At 34.7% G+C, this 24986-nt stretch overlaps 3 protein-coding genes across 5 annotated transcripts in view; 1 reads left to right on the top strand and 2 right to left on the bottom strand.

Moving 5' to 3' along the window:
• The window catches only part of LOC115453734 (TBC1 domain family member 23), a 53344-nt gene extending 49802 nt beyond the window's left edge, over positions 1 to 3542 (top strand). For both annotated transcript variants that reach the window (XM_037442519.1, XM_037442521.1), the window contains one exon: positions 777 to 3542. In XM_037442519.1, the coding sequence (XP_037298416.1) occupies positions 777 to 2787 (2011 nt within the window). In that variant the 3' untranslated portion in view covers positions 2788 to 3542. The remainder of the gene's footprint in view (positions 1 to 776) is intronic.
• Positions 3543 to 12661: 9119 nt separating this feature from the next.
• Positions 12662 to 24986, bottom strand: part of LOC115453733 — an 85775-nt gene continuing 73450 nt past the window's right edge. For both annotated transcript variants that reach the window (XM_037442322.1, XM_037442323.1), the window contains exons 3-7: positions 22915 to 23050; positions 17083 to 17216; positions 14463 to 14645; positions 13355 to 13583; positions 12662 to 12859 (exon numbers count right to left, since the gene is read on the bottom strand). In XM_037442322.1, coding sequence (XP_037298219.1) covers positions 12720 to 12859; positions 13355 to 13583; positions 14463 to 14645; positions 17083 to 17216; positions 22915 to 23050 — 822 coding nt within the window. In that variant the 3' untranslated portion in view covers positions 12662 to 12719. The remainder of the gene's footprint in view (positions 12860 to 13354; positions 13584 to 14462; positions 14646 to 17082; positions 17217 to 22914; positions 23051 to 24986) is intronic.
• On the bottom strand, positions 19361 to 20626 carry LOC115453735 (brachyurin-like). The gene has a single exon (XM_030182458.2). It carries the CDS (start codon positions 20597 to 20599, stop codon positions 19730 to 19732), a length of 870 nt encoding a protein of 289 aa, XP_030038318.1. The 5' UTR covers positions 20600 to 20626; the 3' UTR covers positions 19361 to 19729.

Here is a 24986-nt window from a genome sequence, read left to right as displayed (position 1 = left end):
ATCGCTATCAAATCTACTGCATAACGCCTAAACTGTAATGAGTCAGTCCAAAGGGAATTCTCGTGTAGCTATTTACAAACTATTTTCTACATAAACATATTATTTAATCATGAGTACTGTATATTTCATCTATAATAGATTTTTTTTCAGAACTATTGTAGACCAACAAACTAATAAAATATCATTTTTAATTTGGAATCGTTTTTGATATTAAATATATCAATGACACATTATAATTTTAATTAACACTATTACTAATCAAGTTCTTGTGTGAATTTTGTGAATAACCAATTTATTAAGTCAGAACTGAATCAATTGCCTGCCCTAATTTATTTGGCTCTCTATATGCTATACGGAGGTTTCTTTTTCCACATTCCTACAGCTTTTCTGTGATTATGTTGATTTAATATAAAAGCCACATAATACAATAAATCAAAGTATCCCATTAATAATTCACTTTTGTTTAGCTTATTGAATTCTGTGAATATATTCAAAATGTTACCTGTGTCCGTTTAGGTTAATGCAGGAATGAAATGATTCACATTTAGAGTATGTTAATTACATCATATTATTTTCCATAATGTATAGTTTAATTCCAAATAAACAAATTTAAAACAAACACCAGTATTTCAATTAGGTATATAATTTTTTTAAAACTGAAATTATGTATAGATTTTTATTTATGGGATAACTGATATTTTGTAACTTTCTGAAGGGTTCACTAGCTATCAATCCTATCCAATATAGTCAAAATTTCACCCATATTTTTTTTTCAGGTTGATAGAATTAGAATCTGCTCTTCTAGATGGCTGCACAGCACTAGAAATCAACACACTCACAAAAGGCAAAAAGATACCTGAAAATCTGCGAGCTGATGTTTGGCTTCTTTGTTTAAATTGCCAAGATGCTGGTAACCAGCTCCTTTTATTTGATGAGATATTTGACCTTACTAACCAGAACGAGTTAAGAGATGATGTAAAGAAGTTTGTGAAAAGACTTGGGAATGATGATGATGATAAGTTATCAGTAATTTCAGACATTGAATCCATTATAACTTATTATTGCAAGTCAAAAAATATTAATTACTCAGTAAACAATGGATGGATTGACATATTGTTACCTCTTCTAAGTCTAAAACTGCCTCGGGGTGATACTTATAATTTATTTGAAAAAATATTGCAACTCTATATTTCTCAAGGCTGTGTCAAAAATGGTGTGCCATTTCATATTTTGAGACTTATTCTTCAATACCATGACCCGGAGCTATGTTCATTTTTAGACACAAAACGTATAACACCTGAGCAATACTGTTTGCCTTGGTTGAAATCATTGTTTGCTGGAACCTGTAGCTTGGATGTAGTACTTTTCATGTGGGACTTGTATTTTCAAAGGTCTGATCCTTTTTTCGTATTCTTTCTATGCTTGATTATGATTATAAATGCGAGAGAACAATTACTGCAAATGAATAATGAGGACAAAACAACTATTATAAAAACATTGAGTAACATGCCTGGTGATTTGGAAGCCAATGATGTGTCTGATTTTTGTTCATTGGCACATTATTACTCACTCAAGACCCCACAATCATTTAGAGAAGATGTGTTAGAAGTTCTATTTTCGGAGAGTGGAGTAGAAATAAATTCAAAATTATATTCTCAAGCTCTTTGTCTTCCTGTCGCTGTACATGAATTGATCGAGAGTGCGACATTAGACAATGCAAATGGAGACAGCGTTAAATTCTTTTTAGTGGACTGTCGTCCGGCAGAACAATACAATTCGGGTCATTTGTCAACTGCCTTTCATCTTGATTGTAACTTGATGTTACAAGAGCCTGCAGCATTTAATACAGCAGTTCAAGGCTTGCTCAATGCACAGCGGCAAGCTCTCGCTGCTGGCTCGCTAGCCGCTGGCGAACATTTATGTTTCGTAGGTTCTGGCAGAACTGAGGAAGATAGTTATGCGCACATGGTTGTAGCATCTTTCTTGAAGAGAAATACAAAGCATGTGTCCATGCTCGATGGCGGATTTGTGGCTATTCATGATTATTTTGGCCCCCACATGTCTGATTGCTTAGAAGAGCATAATCCTTCTTCTTGTTTAGTATGCGCGCCTAATAACAACAATGATGGAATGGAAGAACGCCACCAGTCTAAAATGAGAGATAACATACCTGCTAAACAGTTGTTTAGTAAACTATCTTCAGCTATGAAGGCAAAAAGTCAAGAGGTGAAAGGAAAATTGATAGAATATATTGTTAATCCCAATTCTACATATAACAATGGAGAATGGCATGTTTCTGCGAATGATAGGAAGGAACAAAGATATAGAAATGTGCCTCCAGTTTTCAGTATCAACGATGAGGACGATGATTCACGATCCGATAGCATGAGGCGCGATCTTCCCGACGCTGACTCTTTAGAGGAAATTGTCGATGTGCAATTATTCCTCAAAGAGTATAACGTAGTGGATAACTTTCCATGCCAAGAGGTATTGCTTAATGGCTATATGCACGATTCTTATCTAGTCGTTACAGAAACCCATTTAATTGTATTGCGAGACATTCCAAACAAACGCGGTGTTGCTAAAGTGATGTCGCGCAGACCTTTATCTACGATAGTCAAAATTACAGCTAAAAAACGACATCCCGAGTTAATAACTTTTAAATATGGTGTTCCCGATGGCGATAATTTATTGATAAAAGATATGGATCGTTTCCTTATACCCAATGCTTCTGTAGCTACAAAAGTTGTCTCGAATCAGATAGTTCAGCAGTTAGATAATAAATAATTATAATTAGTCAATTATATTGTCGTTACAGCCATTATTGCGTGTAGATCACCAACAATTACAGAATATAAAAAAAAAGAAAAAAAAAAATGTTATTAAAAAGAAATTATGTACCTGTCCAATTTATTTATTAGGCCATCTAGAGAAGAGAATATAATATATTGAATATTGAGTCAGGGTGGAACACAATTGTATTATAATATTTTTACTATTATTATTTCTATATTGTACTGCATACCATAGATTTTGGTGTGTATGATTCAGTTTTTAAAACTAAATTAATTCAAAATGTAGACGTCGTTAATGCTGTGATAAGAATAGCTTATTAGAATTTTTAGATACCACAATAATTAATATACTTAACACAGTTATGTGCATCTGGATTAATCTTTAAAAGCTTAGTTCAAAATAATAAGAAATAAATGCACTTTTCAATTAAAACACTGCTACTTACTTTTAATTAAGCAAGTCTTTATAGATATAAATAATTTTTAATTAGTGCTTTTTATGACGGCTTTGTAAGTATAAGGTATGAGTATTTGGCCTAGATGATATATGAATAAAACATTTAGTTTGACCATAGCACGGAAATCTTAAACAGTTTTGTTTTAATAAATTGTTTAAATATGTTTGTAGTTACTAATAACTTCATGTTTATAATTATTCGACTAATTTTTATTTTTAGTGCAATAACTCATACCTTGTATATAAATGGCATGGAGCAGAGAATAAAATAAAATGATTGTACATTGGGACATATGTTAATATTTAGCTGGAGAGTTTGGCAAGGGAAATGTTTATCCAAATTCATCTATCAAATTAGTCGAAAACAACACGGTTTTACTCACGTTTAAAAAGTAGTTGGAATCGCCGACCAGTTTCGACCTATTAAGTAGGTCATCCTCAGGGGCGAGTGCTAAGAGGACGTCGCGTCGCGGAGGCCTCTCGATCACTGTCAGCCACCCGCGCCCGCGCCGCCGCCCGCCTAGCGGCACGTAAAGCACGGCTCGAAGATTGGGGTGGGGGTGGTTCAGAGGGTTCCGAAGATGTCACATCTGTTTGATCATGTGAAGCTACCGGTGCATGTAGAGCACTTGTGTGTACTGAACTGACTGTGTCAAATCCTCGTGTAGGACTGTCTGAATATCGTTTTTACCATCGAGCAAGAAAAGGATGGCGCTCTAGCTTTCCTTGACGTATTGGTTATGCGAAAGCCCGACGGGAATCTCACGCATATACGGTTTATCGAAAACCTACATATACAGACCGATACTTAAGGGCCGACTCGCACCACCATCCGGCTCATTTAGCTTCGATTCCACGGACATTGATCCATAGAGCCCTATGTTTATGTTATCCCCAACACATTAACGAGGAGCTGATGCACGTTGCACGTTGATGCACGTTGGGGACTACTTGGAGACCGATTTTTCAAACCGTACATAAATGCACTAACAGTCCTACCCGAGGATTTGACACAGTCAGTTCAGTACACACAAGTGCTCTACATGCACCGGTAGCTTCACATGATCAAACAGATGTGACATCTTCGGAACCCTCTGAACCACCCCCACCCCAATCTTCGAGGCGTGCTTTACGTGCCGCTAGGCGGGCGGCGGCGCGGGCGCGGGTGGCTGACAGTGATCGAGAGGCCTCCGCGACGCGACGTCCTCTTAGCAGTCGCCCCTGAGGATGACCTACTTAATAGGTCGAAACTGGTCGGCGATTCCAACTACTTTTTAAACGTGAGTAAAACCGTGTTGTTTTCGACTAATTTAATATGTCCCGCGTAAGTTTTTAATATTATTAAATTCATCTATATACTATTATATAAAGCTGAAGAGTTTGTTTGTTTGAACGCGCTAATCTCAGGAACTACCGGTCCAAACCGAAAAATTCTTTTTGCGTTGGATAGCCCTTTGTTCGTGGAGTGCTATAGGCTATATATCATCACGCTATACCCAATAGGAGCGGAGCAGTAATGGATAATCTCATGAACTACCGGTCCAAACTGAAAAATTCGTTTTGTGTTGGATAGCCCTTTATTTGTGGACCGCTATAAGCTATATATCATCACGCTATGACCAATAGGAGCGGAGCAGTAGTGAAACATGTTGCAAAAACGGGGAAAATTATAAGTTTTGAAAGCTTCCGTTGCCTGCGCTGCGTAAACGGTTAAAGTTATGCAACAATGATGTATGACGGGATTGTTCCACTTTAAAAGTTCTAAAAAATATATTATAAAACAAAGTCCCCCGCTGCATCTGTCTGTCTGAACGTGTTAAACTCAAAACTACCCAAGGTATTAAGATGAAATTTTGGTATGGAGACAGTTTGAGACCCTGGGAAGAACATAGGCTCCCGGGAAACAACTACTTTTATAACGGAAAACTAGCCTGAAAAACTTTATAACGCGGGCGGAGCCGCGGGCAAAAGCTAGTCTATCGATAAAAGGCAAGAACAATTTTTGTGATTATTGTACTTAAATAAAACTAGCACCGTTTTATTTATCGTCGGGGACGTAAAATTATAAATGAAGAGACGAAAATATTTATATTTATATATTCTTATTTATAGGGTTCCGAATCTCAAATGAAATCACTTTGTTGTGCACAGGTATTAAGTTGAAATTTATATCAAATACGTCTACAGTTTCTTAACTAGTAAAATATCAAATATGAAAGTCACTGCGATCTACAAGACCGTTTATATCGCTTATTTTGCGATTTCATAAAGCAATCAAAACCTATATGAAACTTCCCGTTGACCTAGATTTAGAATAATAAAATTTGGCAAGTAAAAAAAAAACGGATTTACTATGAAACTTATTTTTTGCGGTTGGTGCAAAAACCGTGTCCAGGGATCGAGCGGCTAAGTTAAATTTGTTAAGGTTGAACTTAAAAATGTATATACGTTTGAACCCTTGCTGCTTGAGTCCAACATCCGCTTGTCCGGTTTTTCCCAAAAGTGAGTGAGACATCAAATATTTTAACGAGATAGAGTTAAAGTATAGTGAATCTTGGCCAAATTCAATTCAAGGCCTAATTTTTTAGATCACCTTTATTCTTTGCTTCATGGGCAATGTACGTAAATCTAATTATTATCTATTTATTTTACTTATGCATACTATAACATAGATTATTAAATTATGTTTATAGAGTTATCAATAAATATAGAATAAAATAATTATCCTGTTTTTTGACGTTTTACTGTAATCGTGGCGGCAAGGCTTCCGCTGTAGCTTAATACTTATGTAAAAAGTAACAAATATGTAATTATTTCAGTTGTGTTATTTATTTGTACGATAACCCCTAACGTCCAGCCCAATATCCAATACCCAGCTGTTTTTCGGTTTTGGGATTAGGGAAATAATTTTTGGTTCACTAAATGAAAAACTATTAGACGTTGAATTTCTTTAATATTTAATAAGTAGAATAGACAGATATACTTAACAATAAATGTACATAAGTATTTATGTACCGCGTGCCAACTTAGATATTTGTTCTTTTTGAGACTCTTCGGCCTATAATACAAAAAGCAACAATAAACTTAAGTATTCGGTAAGTATATAATATTTGAAATAAAAATATTAGGAGTTCTTACCTACCGAGGTTTCGGTGTGCCTGTTTAATATATAGCACACGTAGTAAGCATCTGGGTTTTAAGACTACCCAATACATTATCTACCATATACCTACTGTCTAAATTATTTTTTATAGTTTTAATTTACATACCTACTTATCTATGAATAAAATTAGCACCCGGTATATAATACCTATATACATGCAATTTATATTTTATTTTTAGCATGTTAAGATTAAAATAAACGTTTTACTTTGGCTTTGTTGTAAGGTACAAAAATATCATATAAGTAAATTAAGAGTGACATATTATCTAACATACAAATGCACAAAAACTTAATTCATAATATACATAAATTCATAATATTTTCTATATTAATGTTCAAGATGTTTATTTCATTTCAATTATTCAGGATGTAACACGATAGTAGATAAAAGCACGATATTCACTAAAGGTATTAAAAAGACAAGCTCGGTCGTGCGGAATTTAACTGATATGTTAAAACGACTAAAACCCCTTAAAGTCTAAATTATTATAAGTAGGTACCAATTAATAATTTATAGAGATATAAAAGTCATACACAAGTCTAAATAGTTTATTAGCACTCAAGATATATCTATGACCTAAGTAGTTGCTTTATCTGCTATCAGGATGCTTCTATACATCCATTGAACGTGTTATATCCTGTTTAATTGGTTTAATTGACGAATGCTCCTTAATTCACATAAAACAGTACCTCCATAAGTATATTTTAAACAGTAGGTACCTGAGTAGAAGACTTCGGTAGATATTATAGGTATTATGTGCCGTCAGAGTGTTTTCTTAACACCTATTATAGCATGCTTTATCTCTGTTTAACTACTTTCTGAAAAATATTCTGCAAGTAGAATAATTGAGGCATCGCCGGGAGCTCTGGTTATGTACCATTACTAATACCATAATCGGTACCGCAAGGTTTCTTTATTTCAATTTTAGGAGCGCGTTGTGTTATAGATCAAGGTTGGCCCCACGTCCAAAATAGCACGAAAAGTTCTATATTACAGGCTATCTCCGCACAGCCATCACAATAATAACATACGCCAGACTGTCTTGTATCAGTTATATGACACAGATATTTGTCAAGTACCCGTAGCCTACAGGCGGTGCAGATTTAGTGGCGTAGCTAGGGAACCATAGGCCCAGGTGTAAGAATACACAATTGGCCCTCTCGGCCTATTGAGAGGACCCAGGCAGGAGCAAAAAAAGGTCCCCTATGTGTCTTAATTTCACAGGTTGGTGAACCTAAAAACAAGGGTCATGTGCTTAAAGGTCCGAGGCCCCCTTGGCCTTGAGGGCTCTGACACCCTGCATGGAGTAGCCCTAGGATAGTTGTGCCCCTATGCAAACTGAAATATCTTCGCCATAGGACGTTATTGTCCAATTTATTAAATATTTTTTTAGCAGTCAAATGTTAAGGAACCATTTAGTATTATGTAAGAATTTAGAATACCTAGGAGTAAGATAAGTCTTAATTGATATGTTTCGTTTAGAGATATGAAGATAAATTTAATGAAAGTTCTTTTTTAGATATTGTTTAGATATGGACGATTAATTAACTCTATTACTTCATATTTTTTGCATATCTCTTCATAGTAGTCTACATTACGCTTAATTCGAGTCCGAATATCACTTATAAGTATTAAATTAGGATAGAAGATTCAAATAATGCGATTTTATGTTTTATTCTACTTAATTATACTTAATACAATTATATTTTTTCTAGACTAGATAGTTTTTCAAATGGTTAAATCGGGCGTTATTTGTGTCAAAGACTTCGTCTATGAAGTGTGTACTGTAAGTTCGGTCAATAAATTCCAAAAATATAACGCTTTGGAGAGAGATATTTTATTTTTTTTATATTGGAAGTTCGTATGTTTAGCAAATATATTATAGCACTGATTTATAAACTACCTACCTTGTAGATGATTTTAATGAGTGTTAAATAGGGGATAGATTTTGAATTCTGTAGTCTATCTATAATATTATAGACAAACTGCTTATCTATCGAAAACACAAAGATCATGAAGACGTGGTATATATTTAAATTGTATCAATTTATTTTTGTTGTTGGATCGATTAAGTGGTTTTTTTACACACCAATTGGTACAGCTAACATAATGGCACGAAGGACCACAGGAATCAAAATGTCGCTTATGACGCACTTTTTGCCTCCTCTACCCATTTCTTATTGTATACTTAATTTAATTATTTAATAATAGACACTAGTCCCCAATTACTTAATTTAAACGATACATTTAATATATCCAATCACCTATGAATTTATTAAATTTTTGGTCAAGATGCTAAAATTTACCTACCTACCTAATAAAAGACATAATATTATGTACTTATTTACACTTATAATATTTTAACTAATATTCGTTAATAAGCACTGTCAATTATGTAAATGTTGTTTGAACGGTATTTTTAGTAAGTATATGCCACATTTAAGTTATCATTTCGAATCCTAATAGGTAGGTACTAGTTATAGTTATAGAGGTGCATACATTTTCGTTCTAGGAAATTAAATTTAATACAATATATTCTAATTCGTCGAAAAAATATACCGCTATGCTAGTTATAGTTTCCATATCGATTAATTCCACTTCGATATCGTAGTTTGAAATATGTCTGTCGATTTATGAACGTGTATGGTAAATGAGTAATGAAAAATTATAATTAGTGCCGATTTCTATCACAATGTTACACAAATAAAATACTTCATATAAGTAAGCTTTAATTTTTTTATGAATTTGTGTCCGAAGATCTTCCTTTTGACACCATATTTTTTGTATTCGTTAAGTATGTCTAAAGATTTTTTAATCGAAAATTGTCTTATAAGCTACAATAATTGAATGCTCATCTTTTACTATAATATATCTATAGATGTAAACTTGTTATTGGGTCTCATTTAAATTTTCAAGTGCTATTTAGGTTTGTAGAGTTATAAGTCTTCTATATATTAAAAACCAAATAAATAAGTAATATTTATAATAAAATTTATGTACATTGTAAGCCAGCACACGTAATACTGAAAGAAATGCGAGGATGGGATTATTTTTGTCTTAACACAGAAAACATGCTAACCGAGGGAATGCCTTTTCGCAGCTATAAACAGGATCATCATCAGCTGACCAAGTCAACCAAAAATTTGTTTAGGAATATAAATTTTCAACATTTTTGTACTTTTAGTATGTAATTTTTAATAAGTAGGGGAAGGGCGAGTAATTGGAGTCAGCGGGCAATCGGAATCACACGCATACCTACGAAACTACGCACCCGAAACCTAGGAACATGCCTATAACACCCCCCTCTACACCCGCCGGCCCCGTCGCGAACGCCCCCCGCCAGTTACCGCTGCCCGTCGCTGAGAGATAGTAGTGTGTTGTTTTCGCGCGTTGTCAATGTAATATTACGTAAAAATATTATTAGAGGTGAGTGTCGTTTTTTTAAGTTTACCAAATTTTGTATATTGTAGAAAGGTAGTCTGTATGTTTAAAATTGTGATAAGCGTCTTATATTACGATCCAAACTTAGGTTTTTTTTATATTGTTATTATTTTGTTGGCAGTATAGTAGCGGCTAATAAGAGTCAAGTGACCCCCATTGTCCGCAAAAGACTAATGTTAATATTATTGTTTCTAGATGCCGAAAGTATGAGTAAGGAGCACATCAAAACTATTAGATTTATCAGCTGTAAGTGAATCAGCGCAAGTAGTTATCTCTTCCCCGACATCACAAGACAAAGAGTCGTCTGATCCTACGTCAAATGTTCAATTTTCCGATTTTATAAAATTACCAGAGAAAACAACTGTGGCTAAAGAGAAACAGCGTCGAAAGAAGCAGCATGCTACTGTATTAACCTCAACTCCACTGAAGAAAGATTTGATAGAAAAGGAAAATAAAAAGATAACAAAAATACAAAAAGAGCAAGAGAAAGAAAAAAGAAATGGAAAGGTAAGGGTCAGGGGAAGAAGACTAAGGTGCAGAAGGGTGAGGGTCCCCAAAGGGCAAAGAGACAGGTTCTTCAAGATTCAAACGATACATCAGTCTCAGACACTAACACTAACGACTTGTGCCAGGATGACGAAAATGATGATGCAGAAGACGCAGGAAATAGATGCTTGATATGCTGTGAATTTGGACGAAACAATGAGATGTGGTACCGCTGTACCACATGTGGATTAATGGGCACACGCAGAATGCACTGGATGGGATTCTGCCGAAGGGTACGTCTGCGATATGTGTTAGTTTTACTTGATCTTCATTTCCCACAGGCTGACCACCATTGCCCCGAAGTAAGTGCAATGGGAGTCAAACCTATTTTTTTTTTAATCTTAATTTTTTCCCAAAGTTTATGTACCAAATGATTAAAACTGATCTCAATTGTTAGACAAATAAGTGTTTTTTGTTATAAAACATAAGCAATAAATATTTGATATTGAAATAAGCTTTTATTTGAAAACTTGCTTAAGTGACTCCCATTACCCTTTTCTACCCTACCCAATAATTGAATCGCTGTAACTCACGATAAGTTGAAAATAGTTATAAAATTATTACAACTCTATCATTAATTACGGTATAGTGTCAAAATAATAATATAACAGTGCATTTGTGAAAATAATTATAAATATAATAGGTAAGGTCAGTCGGGGCAAGTGCGCCGACGGGGTAAGTGCACCTACCCTAAATAAATCGAAAACTATTGATGTTATACAATTACCGCAATCTTATATCGATGCTACTAACTGAAATACAGTTCCACTAAAAAACATAAATGGCTATGTTCATTTTAATACGATTTATTCGCCATTTTATTTTAAGTGTCATTTAGACCTGTAAACAGAGATGACCCCGTGAAAGATAACATCAAATATTTCAAGATATTTAACATATTTCTGTAAACCAGTAAGGTGAATACATAGTTTAAACCTTTTATTTTAACTTCCTGTCTGAATTTTATTTATATATACTAAAATAAAGGATTTTTAGCAATGTGAAAAAATGTACTTAAAAATTGTCGAGTAGGGCAAGTGCGCCACAGTTAATAGTCGTATGGCGCACTTGCCCCTGATCCATATATAGCCAACCTTTTTGAGAATAAGTTTTACTAATATGAATTATTATTATAAAAATGTTATACTTAACAGCAGAATTTTTTTGTACTCAAGGTATTTTGTTTCGAGCCGACTTAAATAAAAGGGCGTATTAGTTAATTCGTTTTTACAAAAGAAAAACTGAAATACCTTGGTCTAGAGCAACTTTACGTGAATAGGTTCCAACTGTTCGATCAGGCACGTTATCTGGATATAATGCAGCTAAAACATATCAAATGTCATAAGGCCAAATTCTAAGTAATTGAGTTATAACGCATTCGAAATTGTTAATTTCTACATTTTTGTATGTTATTTTAGTTTTTAGAAATAAAATGGATTTTATATTAGGGCTACCATTTTTTATTCCAACATATCCGCACACAAAACTGTAATATAGCAAAAATCTTATATAGCAAAAAAAAAATCTAAAATGTTTTGAAGCCCTGATTTACATATATATGGCGCACTTACCCCGAATTTCATTTGACAGCCATAGTTTGTTATAATATTGAGTGATTAAAAATTATCCAAGAGCATTGCGAGTAAAACTTATTTCTCTATGGACTAAAATGAGTGTTTTCTTTATAATGTTTCATATTGGCGTTTTGTTTACACAGGCGCACTTACCCCATTTCCGGAGGCAAGTGCGCCTACTACCATTTTTTTTTACTTTGAGCAAAATATTATTAATTTATGGTCCAATTTCCTTGAATGGCTATAGGTTGTTATCACAAAATACCAAATATTCTTAAATTAATAAAATTATATTCTTAAGTCAGCACAAAATTTGCATTGAATCCAGCTATGAAAATTTTATGGCGCACTTCCCCCGACTCACCTTACTTAATTTATAATTGACTGTACTTACTATGCATTATATAATATGATGTAAAATTATAATTGCTGTTTCTGTAATCAATTAAATCGTTGAATCGGAACCGGTTTAAATATCTCGTCAGCATTTCACTATTTTATATTTACAAAAAAAAAAAAATATTTACAAATTACAGCGACCGAGCCCTTGCTAACACCTACTTACCCATAATTCAAGCCGTAGCACCTGCTTTTAAAGGAAGATTCCTAGCTAATGCTAGGCTTTGTACAACTAAGCAAGAAAGCGTCTAGATACTTATGCATACTCACAAATCAGAATATGTATTAAATGAACATTTTTTTATCACAGCCAGTTTAATACAATTTTAATATGTAGTTCCTATCAAGCGAATTTTAATGAGCAAACAATTAGGACATAAAGTAAACTGAAACTAGATGATCTTGAAACCCCAGATGTGTTAAAGTCTGCTGTTGTTATGTTGGTTGGTTGGTGAACGAATGTTGATGGTTTGATAACGTCCACTGGAAAAGACAACACGAATTACAAAAACGCATAGGAGAAACATTAAAGTTTTATATAGGATGTAACATGGCACAGTTTTATTTATTCAAGTGTAAAATTGTCAATAGATTTGGCACGTCAGTATTCTCATTATCGCAATAAATTCGTATATATATATATTTTTTGATGAACAAAGAAGTTAACCTGCCAGGAAAATAGCAATATATGAACTAAAAAAAAGGGCAAAATAACGGTAATTCTTGTTAAAAATAATCCTTATTAATTAAATGACAGAAACCAAAGTAAAAAATAAAATTAGGAACGGTAAAGGTATAAATAATATCTGGTGATATCATTTTTTTGCTTAGTATCAGTTGAGACTCCGAGAATACGGGCTGATAAAAGCTTATATAAAATGATTATACATTGCCCGGAGTCTGGAATCTGTGCCAAATGTGTCAATAGGCTCGCAAAAAATTATCAAACCAAAATAAATGTGATTCATAAAGTCTTACCAGTAACAGTAAAGTTTCTGATGTCAGCAAATTTATCATCAATACTTCTGAATTCAGGTATGGTGCTGACACAGGTAATTTTCAGGCCTTCTGTTGCAACCAGCTGTAGTTCTGATATTGTTACATACAAGTCTTTTCGAGATGATTTTCGACTCTTGTGCCGGTTTGTATTTTCGATCGCATTGGGCTTCTCCCGTTCTTTAACGTCGATCACTTGGGAACTTTGTACCTGTAACGCCATTCGATAAATGGTATTAAATCAATTGTCTAGAATATTTGCTTAGTGAATTTAAGCCTGAGTAAGTTTTTAAAAATATTATGGCAATAAGAAACGGCCGTTTGTCTGAACTTTAGCGTTACCTACGCTTGTCCTTTAATGATAGTAACACTTCACAAAGCTTTGCATTACCAAGTATTTCGTGAGAATGCGCTGCGCTCATCATCATGATACATTAATTCTCATCATAATAATTTTATAAGACGTACTAGGATTGTAAAAAGCGCTCACATTAGCAGATATTTAATATATATGTATAGCAGCTCAAGTAGAATTAAATATGTCGATAAATTATTTTAAAAACAGTGGGTAGATAATTTTTTTTTTGTTTTGCTAACAGAATGATTTACATTTGGATGGTTATGGTGGCTTCGCTGGCTTTACGATGCGGCGTAGAGCTGCACGGAGAGATGAAAAACGTCGGGCGACTACCGGGCCTAGTCCCTAATGTATAAGTATAGTGTATTGTATGACGATACCAACTACGAGTAAAAGTTCGCGGAGGATATCTTGGATGCTTTAGGGACGGCTACGGATTTACTCTGGCGAAAAATGTCTAGCTGGCGTCCGCAACCTCCCCTGCGTAAGTAAATTACAAATAATTTACATCAGGCGCTGCGAAGATGTCGTCAACTTGCTGCCGAGTTATACTTTGAAACTACGAACTGACAATTTTGTTAACCAGTTTAGTTACTGTCAGATTCATACTTAGTCAATATTTATAGGCAACAAGTGCATAACGTCTACTCAACGACTAATTGTAATCGTAATAAAGAACATAATGCTATTATAATATGAACATAGGTAGTTATAAGGAATTTAGGTAATCACCTGATTCTCCTTGACACTGCATCCAGGCGGCTTAGTGGCGATATGTGAGGCGTGTGTTAATGCTACTAGCGATGGAGGTGTACTTTGGCCCTCGTATTCAAAATTCCGATGTAAACCCTTCCTTCCATTGCGTTCGTTCATTGGAACACGAAATTTGTGCGAGTGGGCGACTAGTTCGTCCATCTAAAAATACAATTAGTAGGTAATTACATTATTCATGTTGCTTAGTAGATACATTTTGGATTTGATGTGTGCCGTACAAAAATAGTTTGGTGAAAGGCGATATGATAAAAATAAGTGTTTTTTGAGTTGAGTAGGCATTGAAATTAAACTAATTTTCGGATTCTATCGCGGTTTTTTTTTATTTATTTTTCTCCCGACGTTTCGAAGACTTTGTAGCCTTCATGGTCACGGGTGGGGGGGTGGGGGGTGGGGGTGGGGGCTGAGGTATTTTTCATCCGTAAAGTCAAAGTTACAATATCTACCTACATTTTACAATTATACAACTCTTTTTAAATTTTAGCTGTTGGAGGTCCGATCTACGCAGAATGAACAGAATCTTGAAGTCTGGCAGCCGGTCTTTTGGGTTCCGATTTAATGAAATGTAGAACTGGATCTCAGGCTTGTGCAAGCTTCCAACCATCTTCCCTATTGAAATTAGAATGTTTTTGTAATGTAATGTAATTTCAATAGCCTCGCGAATCATCCTGGGCAGGAATCGGTGTTCTTTGGCGAGGATTTGTGGCTTGTATAGTCGCAAATAATGATTGGTGTCTCTTTCAGAGTGTTCAGCGACTGCAGACTTCGTCGAGCGTCGGTGTTTCACGTCAGCTATATGTTCTTTTACGCGAGTCCCTATATTTATTTTTGTTTGCCCCGATATTGAGTAGGCAGTTTGTGCACTAAATTACTTTTTTTGACGGCAATGGTGTTTTTAATTCTTTTTAAAAACATATGTGGCCATATACACCAGATAATAAGGAGAGTTGGCTATATTTGATCGGGCTGAGATTGCCATATAAAAGGAGCATAAATTATAAAGTCTGTTATGTGAAATTTGAAATATTTATTACAAGGTGTAAGCAGCTCGGTTCGACCGAGATAGCATCATTGTATCATAAATATATTATTACGTGATGTTCTAGTTTGTTTTTATGATTCGCAAGATTACTCTGTATTTTTCCCTATATTCTATTCTTTTTCTTTTGAGGCTGGTAGCGTGCATGCTACATATTTATGAAGTTTATTATACCTATGGCATTTCTTGAAATCAACTAAAATATGGTGTATAGTAACTTTTTAAAATTATAAATTACGAGCTTTATTTTGCTATGATTTATTTTTCTTATTTTTTGACTTCGATATTCATAAATGTTATTTATCTAAGGACGGATCATTGCTATGATAACAAGTGCTGACGGCATGGCAGCCTTCGCAGTGCGTAGACATAGGTCCGTTGTGATTGGCTAATGTTGAGATACAACTTTTATCTAGTAGGCTGTCAAATAAAGCTGAGAAACAGACTTATTATCACAGCAATGCTCCGTCCTTAGATAAATAACTTTTATGAATACGGGCGTGAGAGTTTAATGATTTTCGTTGGTTATTATCAATTAATAGTGCTGGTTTTGACTTCATTGCCTTCACCCCAGACTACCACCTTTCCTAGACAACTAAGTCAACTTACATATAAAGATAAAATATTATTAAAGTAGGTATATAGTTACTCGTAAGTAAAGTACCTATATAGTGTCGCCGTTTATGCCGACGTAGTTTATAATAAGTGATAGCACATCGTTATAAACGAGCGCACTGGATTTCAAAATCTACTTGCATTTATAAAATGGCTTTGCGCGGAGATGCACCATTAAACTATAATAATGGTTTGCCGCCGTGTGAATGTGCACCGCATTTGTAAATGTTAGTTTTGGGTTTAGTTTAGTTCTATACACGATTAGATAGACATAAGATTTTTAAGCTTTAACATTTTTATTTGTATAACCCTTTGCCGTTAGATAAGGATAGATAGTTTGTGGATGATTTCAGTGGTTGATTTGACATAATATTTAGCAGCAAAAATTCTGGACAGTGGTTCCTTAGTAGTTTTGGTAAATTAAGGAAGTTTCCGTAGGTATCTTATATTATAGGCATGGATATTGCTATTCAAGAGCGTCGCCAGCCGATTGCTCAGGAGGGGGAGGGACGACGACGACAAGTTGATATGGAGAATGATAAAAGTATGAATTGTAGGTAAAGTCGAAAAGAACGTGTTCCTCCTCCACTTCCCTCCCTGCTTTAAGAGCGTAATTGAACGTCCGGAATATTAGGAATGGAATTGGTTAATTCATTCGAGTTTCGTTGTACGGGAATGATCGATCAAGGAAGTCAAGTCAAAGACTTGAGACTAGAATCTCTAGGGAGGGGGGAGGGGGGCCGCTGCCTCCCCTTGGCGATGCCCTTGTTGTTATTGGTAGATAAATAGTGTATTTGGTGTTAAATAAGTTAAATGAAGCCTTTATCGCTATTGCAACATGGAGAGATAAAAGACCACATAATGTGAAGGCTGCTAAATGTAATAATAAACTTAATAAGTATTAATAAACTTGTAATAGTTAATTACCTTTTTTTCGTTGACGAACCATGTGATATGGGGCGGAGGAAGGGCGGGAGCGGTGACACAGTTCACGTGAAGCGTTTCACCGGAACTTAAGTAACTAGATGGAATGTCAATCCGGGGGTGGTGTTTTTGGGGCTCTGAAAAACACAAATATTTACACGTTAAATTGGACTTAGTTGTATTAATCTGTTACGTGATCCTATGTGTATTCCTATCACATTTTAAAATAAATGCACTTAATAAAAAAATGATTATTTTAGTTTTAAAAAAAAATCTTTTATTGTTTTTTCTATACATAGTGTGTTTAAAACACTCAGTGCTCTGACCATGTATGGATGAACACCTGTTTGTTCGAAGTTTCAATAATGGAGTGTCATATATCTTATAACAAATTTAATTCTCACATCCTAATCTCTGCCTCCTTTTTGCTACTTATCTCTTTATCACAAGATGAGAAGGAGCGGTAGCCAAGATGCCTTTCTGCAATTGGTAAATTACTTTACTTGTGGTAGGTTCCTCACATGTGAGAGTCCGCCTTGGTAGGTACCACCGCAATATCTATTTCTGCCGCGAAGCAGCAGTATAAAGGCGCTGTTGTGTTCCGGTTTGAAGGACATTGTGCCCAGTGTAACTATTATAAATAATAAGAATTAACATCTCATGTCTCAGGATGGCGAGCGCAGTGTTTGCAACCAAACAATGTTTTGTAATTCAGGGTGTTCGACGGTGTTACTATTGCCTTTGGACGGTCGTATCACTTACCATCAGGCGAACGGCCAGTTCGTCTTGTTATGGAAAGCAACAAAAAAAATGACATATCCTATCGATAAGTCTACCGCATTCTCATACATAACATTAATGTTAACAATTGTAGAAAAGCATCTTGTCTGCGTCCTCCAGGTGACCTGTCGTACTGTTTTCTATCCACTTCGCTCTATAAACAACATTGCTTGCCGATAATACGCTGACGCTCATGTCCACTGCTTTATAAACGCTGTACATATTGTTGAGTTCATTAATATCACGTTTTGTCCCGATCATAAAACAGGTAACAAATAATTTACTGGGGTCGTTCCGTTGCAAATAAATATTGATGGGATTTGTCGTTTCGTTTCGAATATGTTTAGTAATATTCAATGGTTACCTATTGCTGGAAACCTAAATAGGAAAATAGTATCTTGGTATTATAATTTCTACCTATCAATGATACAAAATGTAAATAAAAAGCTTTAAGTTCAAGAAGAAGACACACTTTTGGACGTTAAGGTATCGTTAATAAAAAGTTTTCATTGTGTCTTTCCTGTTTAATTACACCTCTTTAAATGTTTGTCTTAAATTAAGATTTTATGCAATTTAGTACAAGCTCGAACTATTAATTCAATCAAACGTAACGACTCAATTTAATATTTGAATCCGAATAGGTAGATACTTCAGAACTGTAGGTTTATGTTTTTAATTTTTTTATACCGGCAGGGCAAAGTGTAAGTGGTAAGTGGAGTGGGGTCTAGTAGAATGTCGACTTACGAGAGGTGATTACCCTTCGGCAGTCAACACAATTATGCCGGTCTGTTGGAACGGATATACACGGGCTGATCCTGGAACGCGACATACTTACGTGGGCCACTATTACGGGTTTCGACACCATGTGTATGATAGTCGCTATCCGGGCGGATATAAAATATATCCTATCACCAGCAATGCAGCAAGGGCTTCGTTACATAGTTATTACTACTGAGCCGACATAGTATTTGAGTAGTTTGTGCAGGGTCAGGTAAGCAAATGTCGATTGAAACCAAATATTAAAGTAATTTAAATTAAGGTTACTGCCTGACTCTCACATGACAATGGCTCATAGGTAATAATAGAGTAAACCAATTGTAACTTACATAGTAGCCTCAAAGTGTAGCCAAGGCATACACACACTTTTAACACTGGGTGTGGTTATCCAGAGGGTAATAGGAGACAGGAGTGCGACAAAAGATATATCTCCCATTCCAGTATACAATTGTTAGATTTATATTGCTCACGCCATGCGATGGACGGTTGGTTCGGGCGAATTTACGTTTTACTCAACTTTTGTCTATTTTTAGGTTACAAAATTTTAACTATTTGGTTTACTAGAAAGTGCAATATAGGTAAGTGTAAAAAAATAAGTAGGTATTTACTTTCCTCTCCTTCCGCGAATTATTGTGCATTTTAAATTATTAGTAATTTCCAGTTTAAGTGTAATAAATAGAACAGAAAGTAAGTAAAGCAAAAATAGAAAATGAACTCAAAAGTATATAGTTTTGGGAGCATATTTATTTTAAGGAAATATTTACAATACTTATAATAACTATACTAACATTAAAACTGCACTATATTATACTATCATCACATAGTTAATACTATTCACCATATTTTCCTAAAAATTATACTATGAGGTAGAACAGCATGAGTATATGTTTTGATAACAGGAAAAATTTACTTACTGTTTAATACAAGTTGTCAAGTAAAAAGGTGTTTAATTGGTGTAAAATTTGAAAGATCTCTTTTGTCGCTTCATTTAATTTACATTTAATGGAAACGCGTATTTAAAAATAGTCAATTAGCATAAAATGAGTTATGTCGATCAAAGGCTTTATCAAAGTAATATCTATGCAGCATCATTTCATAAATGTAGGCGTATAAAATTCAAAAACGAAGAAACTCTGGCAAAAGCAGACGGGAGGCCCAACTCGCAGCCATCGAGGGCGACAAACGAACTGACTCCGATAAGTACTTGCTTTCCATTGTGGTATACGGTTAACGGTCCGCCTGAGTCTCCTTGGCAGATGCCAACTCCACCAACTCCGCACGTACAGATGTTCGAGTCCAGAACCATTTCTCCGTAAACGGCACGACAGTCAGCTATGGAAATCCCTCGCAGAAAGACGTTCCTTGCCATTGCATTTGTTGATGGATTGCTGTGGTCTGAGTACCTTCCGTATCCAGCTGCCACTAACCATTTTTCAGCAAAGTTAGCTTTTAGTAGTTCTCCTGAAGGTAGAGGTATAGGTCGAATTGCATTTGTAAATTTGATAGGGAATGGCAAATACAGCATGGCGATGTCATTGGCAAAGGTTCGGAAATTGTAATGTGGATGTATAGCTATAGCATGGACGTGCGTTCGAACTCCTCCGTGAAACAAAAACGGTGTTCCTAGGATGACCTGGATACTGCGACCTTGGAATCTTCCATCAAACCAACAGTGAGCTGCAGTAAGAATTCTTGAATTCGTAAGAATCGACCCTCCGCACGCCGAAGGTGAAGACAATCCTATTATGTCTATGAGCAATCCGGCGAGATAAGGGTGAGAATAAACAGGAGCTATTACACCACCCACGATGCGACTAGCTATTACTTGTTCTTCCAAACGTCTGATCTTTTCTGCATTTTTAATTCCCACCTTTTCATGCCACCCTTGCAATATTTCACTTTGTTCACTAGAGCTCCAAGCCAAAGGAAGGAACAAGAAACTCAGAATGGCCAGTACCTGCATTGTCTCCGTTTTGCTGAATCTAACACCTTACGTTGTTTATAAAGGTAGTTTTCCTTATCTTATATTTTTTGGAGCAACGATACCAAGGATTTAATAGAACTTATTGTAGCTAGTACTTATCGGGATTAATTTCATGATTAATTTCTGATAAATTAATTATTTTTTGTAGTTTTTACCTAACTCCTAAAAACAAAATTGAACTATTGTCTTTAATCACTTGGTAGATTAAGAGATTTAAATACATTTGATTTCTATATTTTTGTGCTGCGTATGAGAAACTGTTGATATCAAATTCAACAAAATACTTATTTATTTATTTATTTATTTATTTATTTATTTATTTATTTATTTGTACAGCCAACAAAACATACACTTTACATAGTTTTTTTTTTAAGAATTCGGTAAGTAATTTCTGCAGTGCTGTTTCAATTACAGGCTGTCACAGCATGAACATTTTAAATACATAACAATTAACAATTGGCTGCACCATAAGTGCAGTATATTCTAAATATAAGACTGAATATAAAACTGAATTTAGGTTTCAACAAGCGAGTTCAATATTTTCTTTTTGAAGATAGGAAGTACTTAATAATAAAATACTACAAGATATAATAAATTACTTTGTAAGAAAATAATCCATGTAAATTTATAATGCTGATACTTAGGAAATCAGCTTAGTACCTACTTATTACAATTTGATGTAATAAATACCTATCAATTTAGTTTTCTGCGTAGTACTACTCAGCAGGAAAATTAGCCACTTTCCTCGAAGCTCAATATTAAAATTATTTCTTATCTAGATAACTGTAATCGATATCAGGATTTTTTTTTTATATCAATATCAGCTGAAACTAATTCCTAATAGCATATTCTTAGCGGGTTTTAAATCATTTTTCTATTGAAGTGTATGTTTCAAACATTTGACAGGATACCTGACCAAGAGCGTCACCAGACGATGGCTCAAAAGGGGGGGATTTTAGACATTTGGCAACTTTTTTGAATCTCTTGGGGGGGGGGGGGGGAGTTAGTAGAAAAGTCGGATATATCTCCGACTTTTTTAATTCCACACTCTATGGGAACTGTTTGCATCACGCAAAAGTAAAAGTGGTTTTGAACATGGGCCAGGGGCCACACGAGGAATAATCCTAATAATAACTATTTTACCTATACATCTTTCATCTGAATAGGTTATTTATATTGATTTTTACTACTAACCTATTTGATAATTTTTAAGTTGTTACATCAAAAACCTTCAAAGTCAAGTAAGCAAGAATGTATCCGTAGTCAGATATTTAGGTTCCTTATACAAATGTATTCTATAAAGAATATGTTGGTATCAACATCATGCCGTGAGAATGCCGTGGTCTGCGTGGAAATAAGTGTTCAATAGGAAGTTTAAATGCAATAATTTTAAATGAACGAGTTTATCGCTGAGTTTCTGCGGTTTCTTTACGTATTAATATATAGATATATAATGTGACTATTGTGAAAGTAGTTTTGATGCAAAACTACCTACTTACTACAAAATATCCATGCAAGGGATCGTTATCCATGAAACAATTAGCTAGTACAAATAGCTCATTTGTTGATGGTTAATGCAACATCGCTACCAAATTCCCACACAACATAGATAGTGCACGACGGTTAAGCGCAAATCGAGTCCACTTTTGGTGTTCGATGAAAGCAAATTCAAAACCTAATCACTGTACCGTTTCTGATTCGAAATAGCTCTATTCCATTCAGTCATATTCTGTGTCTTTCAGCCGGCATTGCTTGCATGTTTGTTGCACAAAAACAAAGTACGTTCCGTTGGGAATATGGTTGAGTTTCCTTTGAAGTTAGGACATTCAGGCATTAAAAGGCACGCGTTCTTATTTCTGATGCACATCACGGATTGCCCAAACTCATAGCGTATTCAAATAGATCGGTAATGTTGATATGTTGTTGGGTAATTAAGCAATTGGGTCATTTTTTATCGTTAGTGTGCCTCAACCTATATGTGTAGGTGATATGAGGTTCAGTTAGTTACATTTTAAGTGCTAATATAGCACCTCAAAATTTAATTAACGTGAAGAGCAGAGCATGGATTTCAGGATTTAATTAGCTTTCCGCCATGTGGTGTTATTATTAATTTCAAATCTATTCATGTTAACGCGACTTGTATGGTGTAATTTCATGTACAGTTTTAATTTAGATACTATCATAATAATAATGTAGTTCTGATGTACTGTAAAATAAAGAAAGCTTTCATAAGCTGATTTGGGTTTCGATAAAATTTTAAAATTTACTTAATAATAATAAAAGATGATACTAACGGAAAACAGTCAGTTGCTTCCCAGACGAGGCCTTGGTATAGATGGGTGTGTCTAGTGATACCTCACAAGAGTAACTTCCAGTAGCTTCGAAATCTAAACTTTGCAGGATTATTGAATTCTCCGTGGCCAACGCGATCTGAAATAATAAGGAGTTTTGTTAGAATCAAAGTTAATATTATGTTGCTGTGAAAACTAAGCACATTAAAGTATGTAATGAAATCTCGAACAATATTGTGGCTACAATGTGATTATTTAAATAATTCAAATGTACCTAATTTGCCTCTTTACACTTATATAATTCTATAGTTACAAATATAGCCCTAAGTCCACAATAAGATACAGTTGTCTTAATTTTCGTTTGTTCAATAAAATTGTCCGTATTCAAAATATTTTCGTTGATGTTCTCATGCACATTCCGTGTGCTTAAAATAACTCTATTAAAACTGTGATGCAAACGTTATGCGCGAGGACTGAATCCGCATGGTATACCAAATCTACATAAACCAGAATGGCATTCAGATGCAGTGGGGGATATAATTAACGTTGTAACACAATCAGTATTCTTCATTAAATTTTTTCCGACCGTTATTCTCCTATTTCATGACTCAACCACTAAGTAAAATTGGATTGTAGATCCCTAAGAGGTATTGGAGTCAGCCTCATGTGTCTTCCGCAATGTTTTGTAGTTTTCAAGTTATTAAAGTTTTCCACTTTTTTATTAAACTTTGGTGATATGTTTTATCGTCTGGATTTATTTTTTTATTAATATAAGTTGGCATATATCTCACACTTATAAATTATAATTAAGCCTTTGAGCCAAATAAAAATAAATCGGGAAAGATTTACGTGATATAAAAGATTTACATTCAGACAAAATGACCTTTAAATTATGAAATTTTCAATACCTGCATATTTATCCTACATGTGGCTTTATACGTAAATGGATTATGCCAGTCTGCGTTAGGCCATGTAAGACCACAGATAAGATACACATTATTTTTTAGAAATAGTTTTACAAATCTATTTCTTTGTTTGCACTTAAGACAATAACAAGCAACGACGGGGAAGGCGTTCTATCTGCTATAACTTTTAAGCAACTGCATAGAAGCAGATATAAAGAATGCGTGTACATCCCTAAGACATTTTTTTGTAACTCAAACAAGGACTAAAATTGATGCATACATTATTTTATTACGAACAAAGCCCCTCCTGGTTTATGGAAACTAATTTGCTGGAATGTCTGGTAGGCAACAATGAACCGACATTACCTATTGCACATAAATAGTTAAACTACAGTTGAACTCTCCCAGGTGTATTAAGCATTCCTTAGACTGACCTGGAAGCGAGGTCGACCTGTTACGCCCTCCTATAATAAAACGAGCATAGTACATGCAACGATACGTACGGCGAGCCGCCGAATTAATTTAAGTGCGCTTTTGCATAATCTAGAGTTATCATTTATAGTTTAGAAAATATAATGGAGAAATATTCTTATTTTTATATATAGTTCAAGTACATTGATGGTAAATACCCTTGAAAATTATAAACCAATCAGATCGCTAAATAACAAAAGACCGGGCTGCATTTATCGATGTCAGCCCTCGTTGCTTTGCCTCGCATCCTGTTATTTTTCCGCCCCGTGACCACGAAGTTTCCAAAGTCTTCGAAACGTCGGGAAAAAAAAATGACATAAAAAACCGCTATAAACTCCGGAAAATAGTTTTACTTTAAGAATTAACTATTTCGAAATACGTAGTTCAAAATTATGCGTGTATTGGTCAAACTCTCATGTTTTATTTATTTATCTAGATAAAAGGTGTACATTTATGTTAGTAAGATGGTGCCACATGCATAATTCAGAAGAGATACATTTTTTCTTCAGGATTTATATATGAGTTTTCATTTTACTGGCGCAGCTACAGCAGGGTCGGGTGAGTGTTTCCTTGCCAAATAACTTTCAGAAAACGTCATGTGGTTTCCAAGAAAATAGACTCGTACATATTTCTTTCAGATAATGATACCTATGTATACGAGCTTCGTATGTAGATTGAAGGCAGTGACAAGAATATATT

The sequence above is a fragment of the Manduca sexta genome, chromosome 24 (genome assembly GCF_014839805.1).
Source record: "Manduca sexta isolate Smith_Timp_Sample1 chromosome 24, JHU_Msex_v1.0, whole genome shotgun sequence".
NCBI classification, from domain to species: Eukaryota; Metazoa; Arthropoda; class Insecta; order Lepidoptera; family Sphingidae; genus Manduca; species Manduca sexta.
The sequence above is the reverse complement of the archived record's forward strand: the minus strand, read 5'-3'. Positions and strand labels throughout refer to the sequence as shown.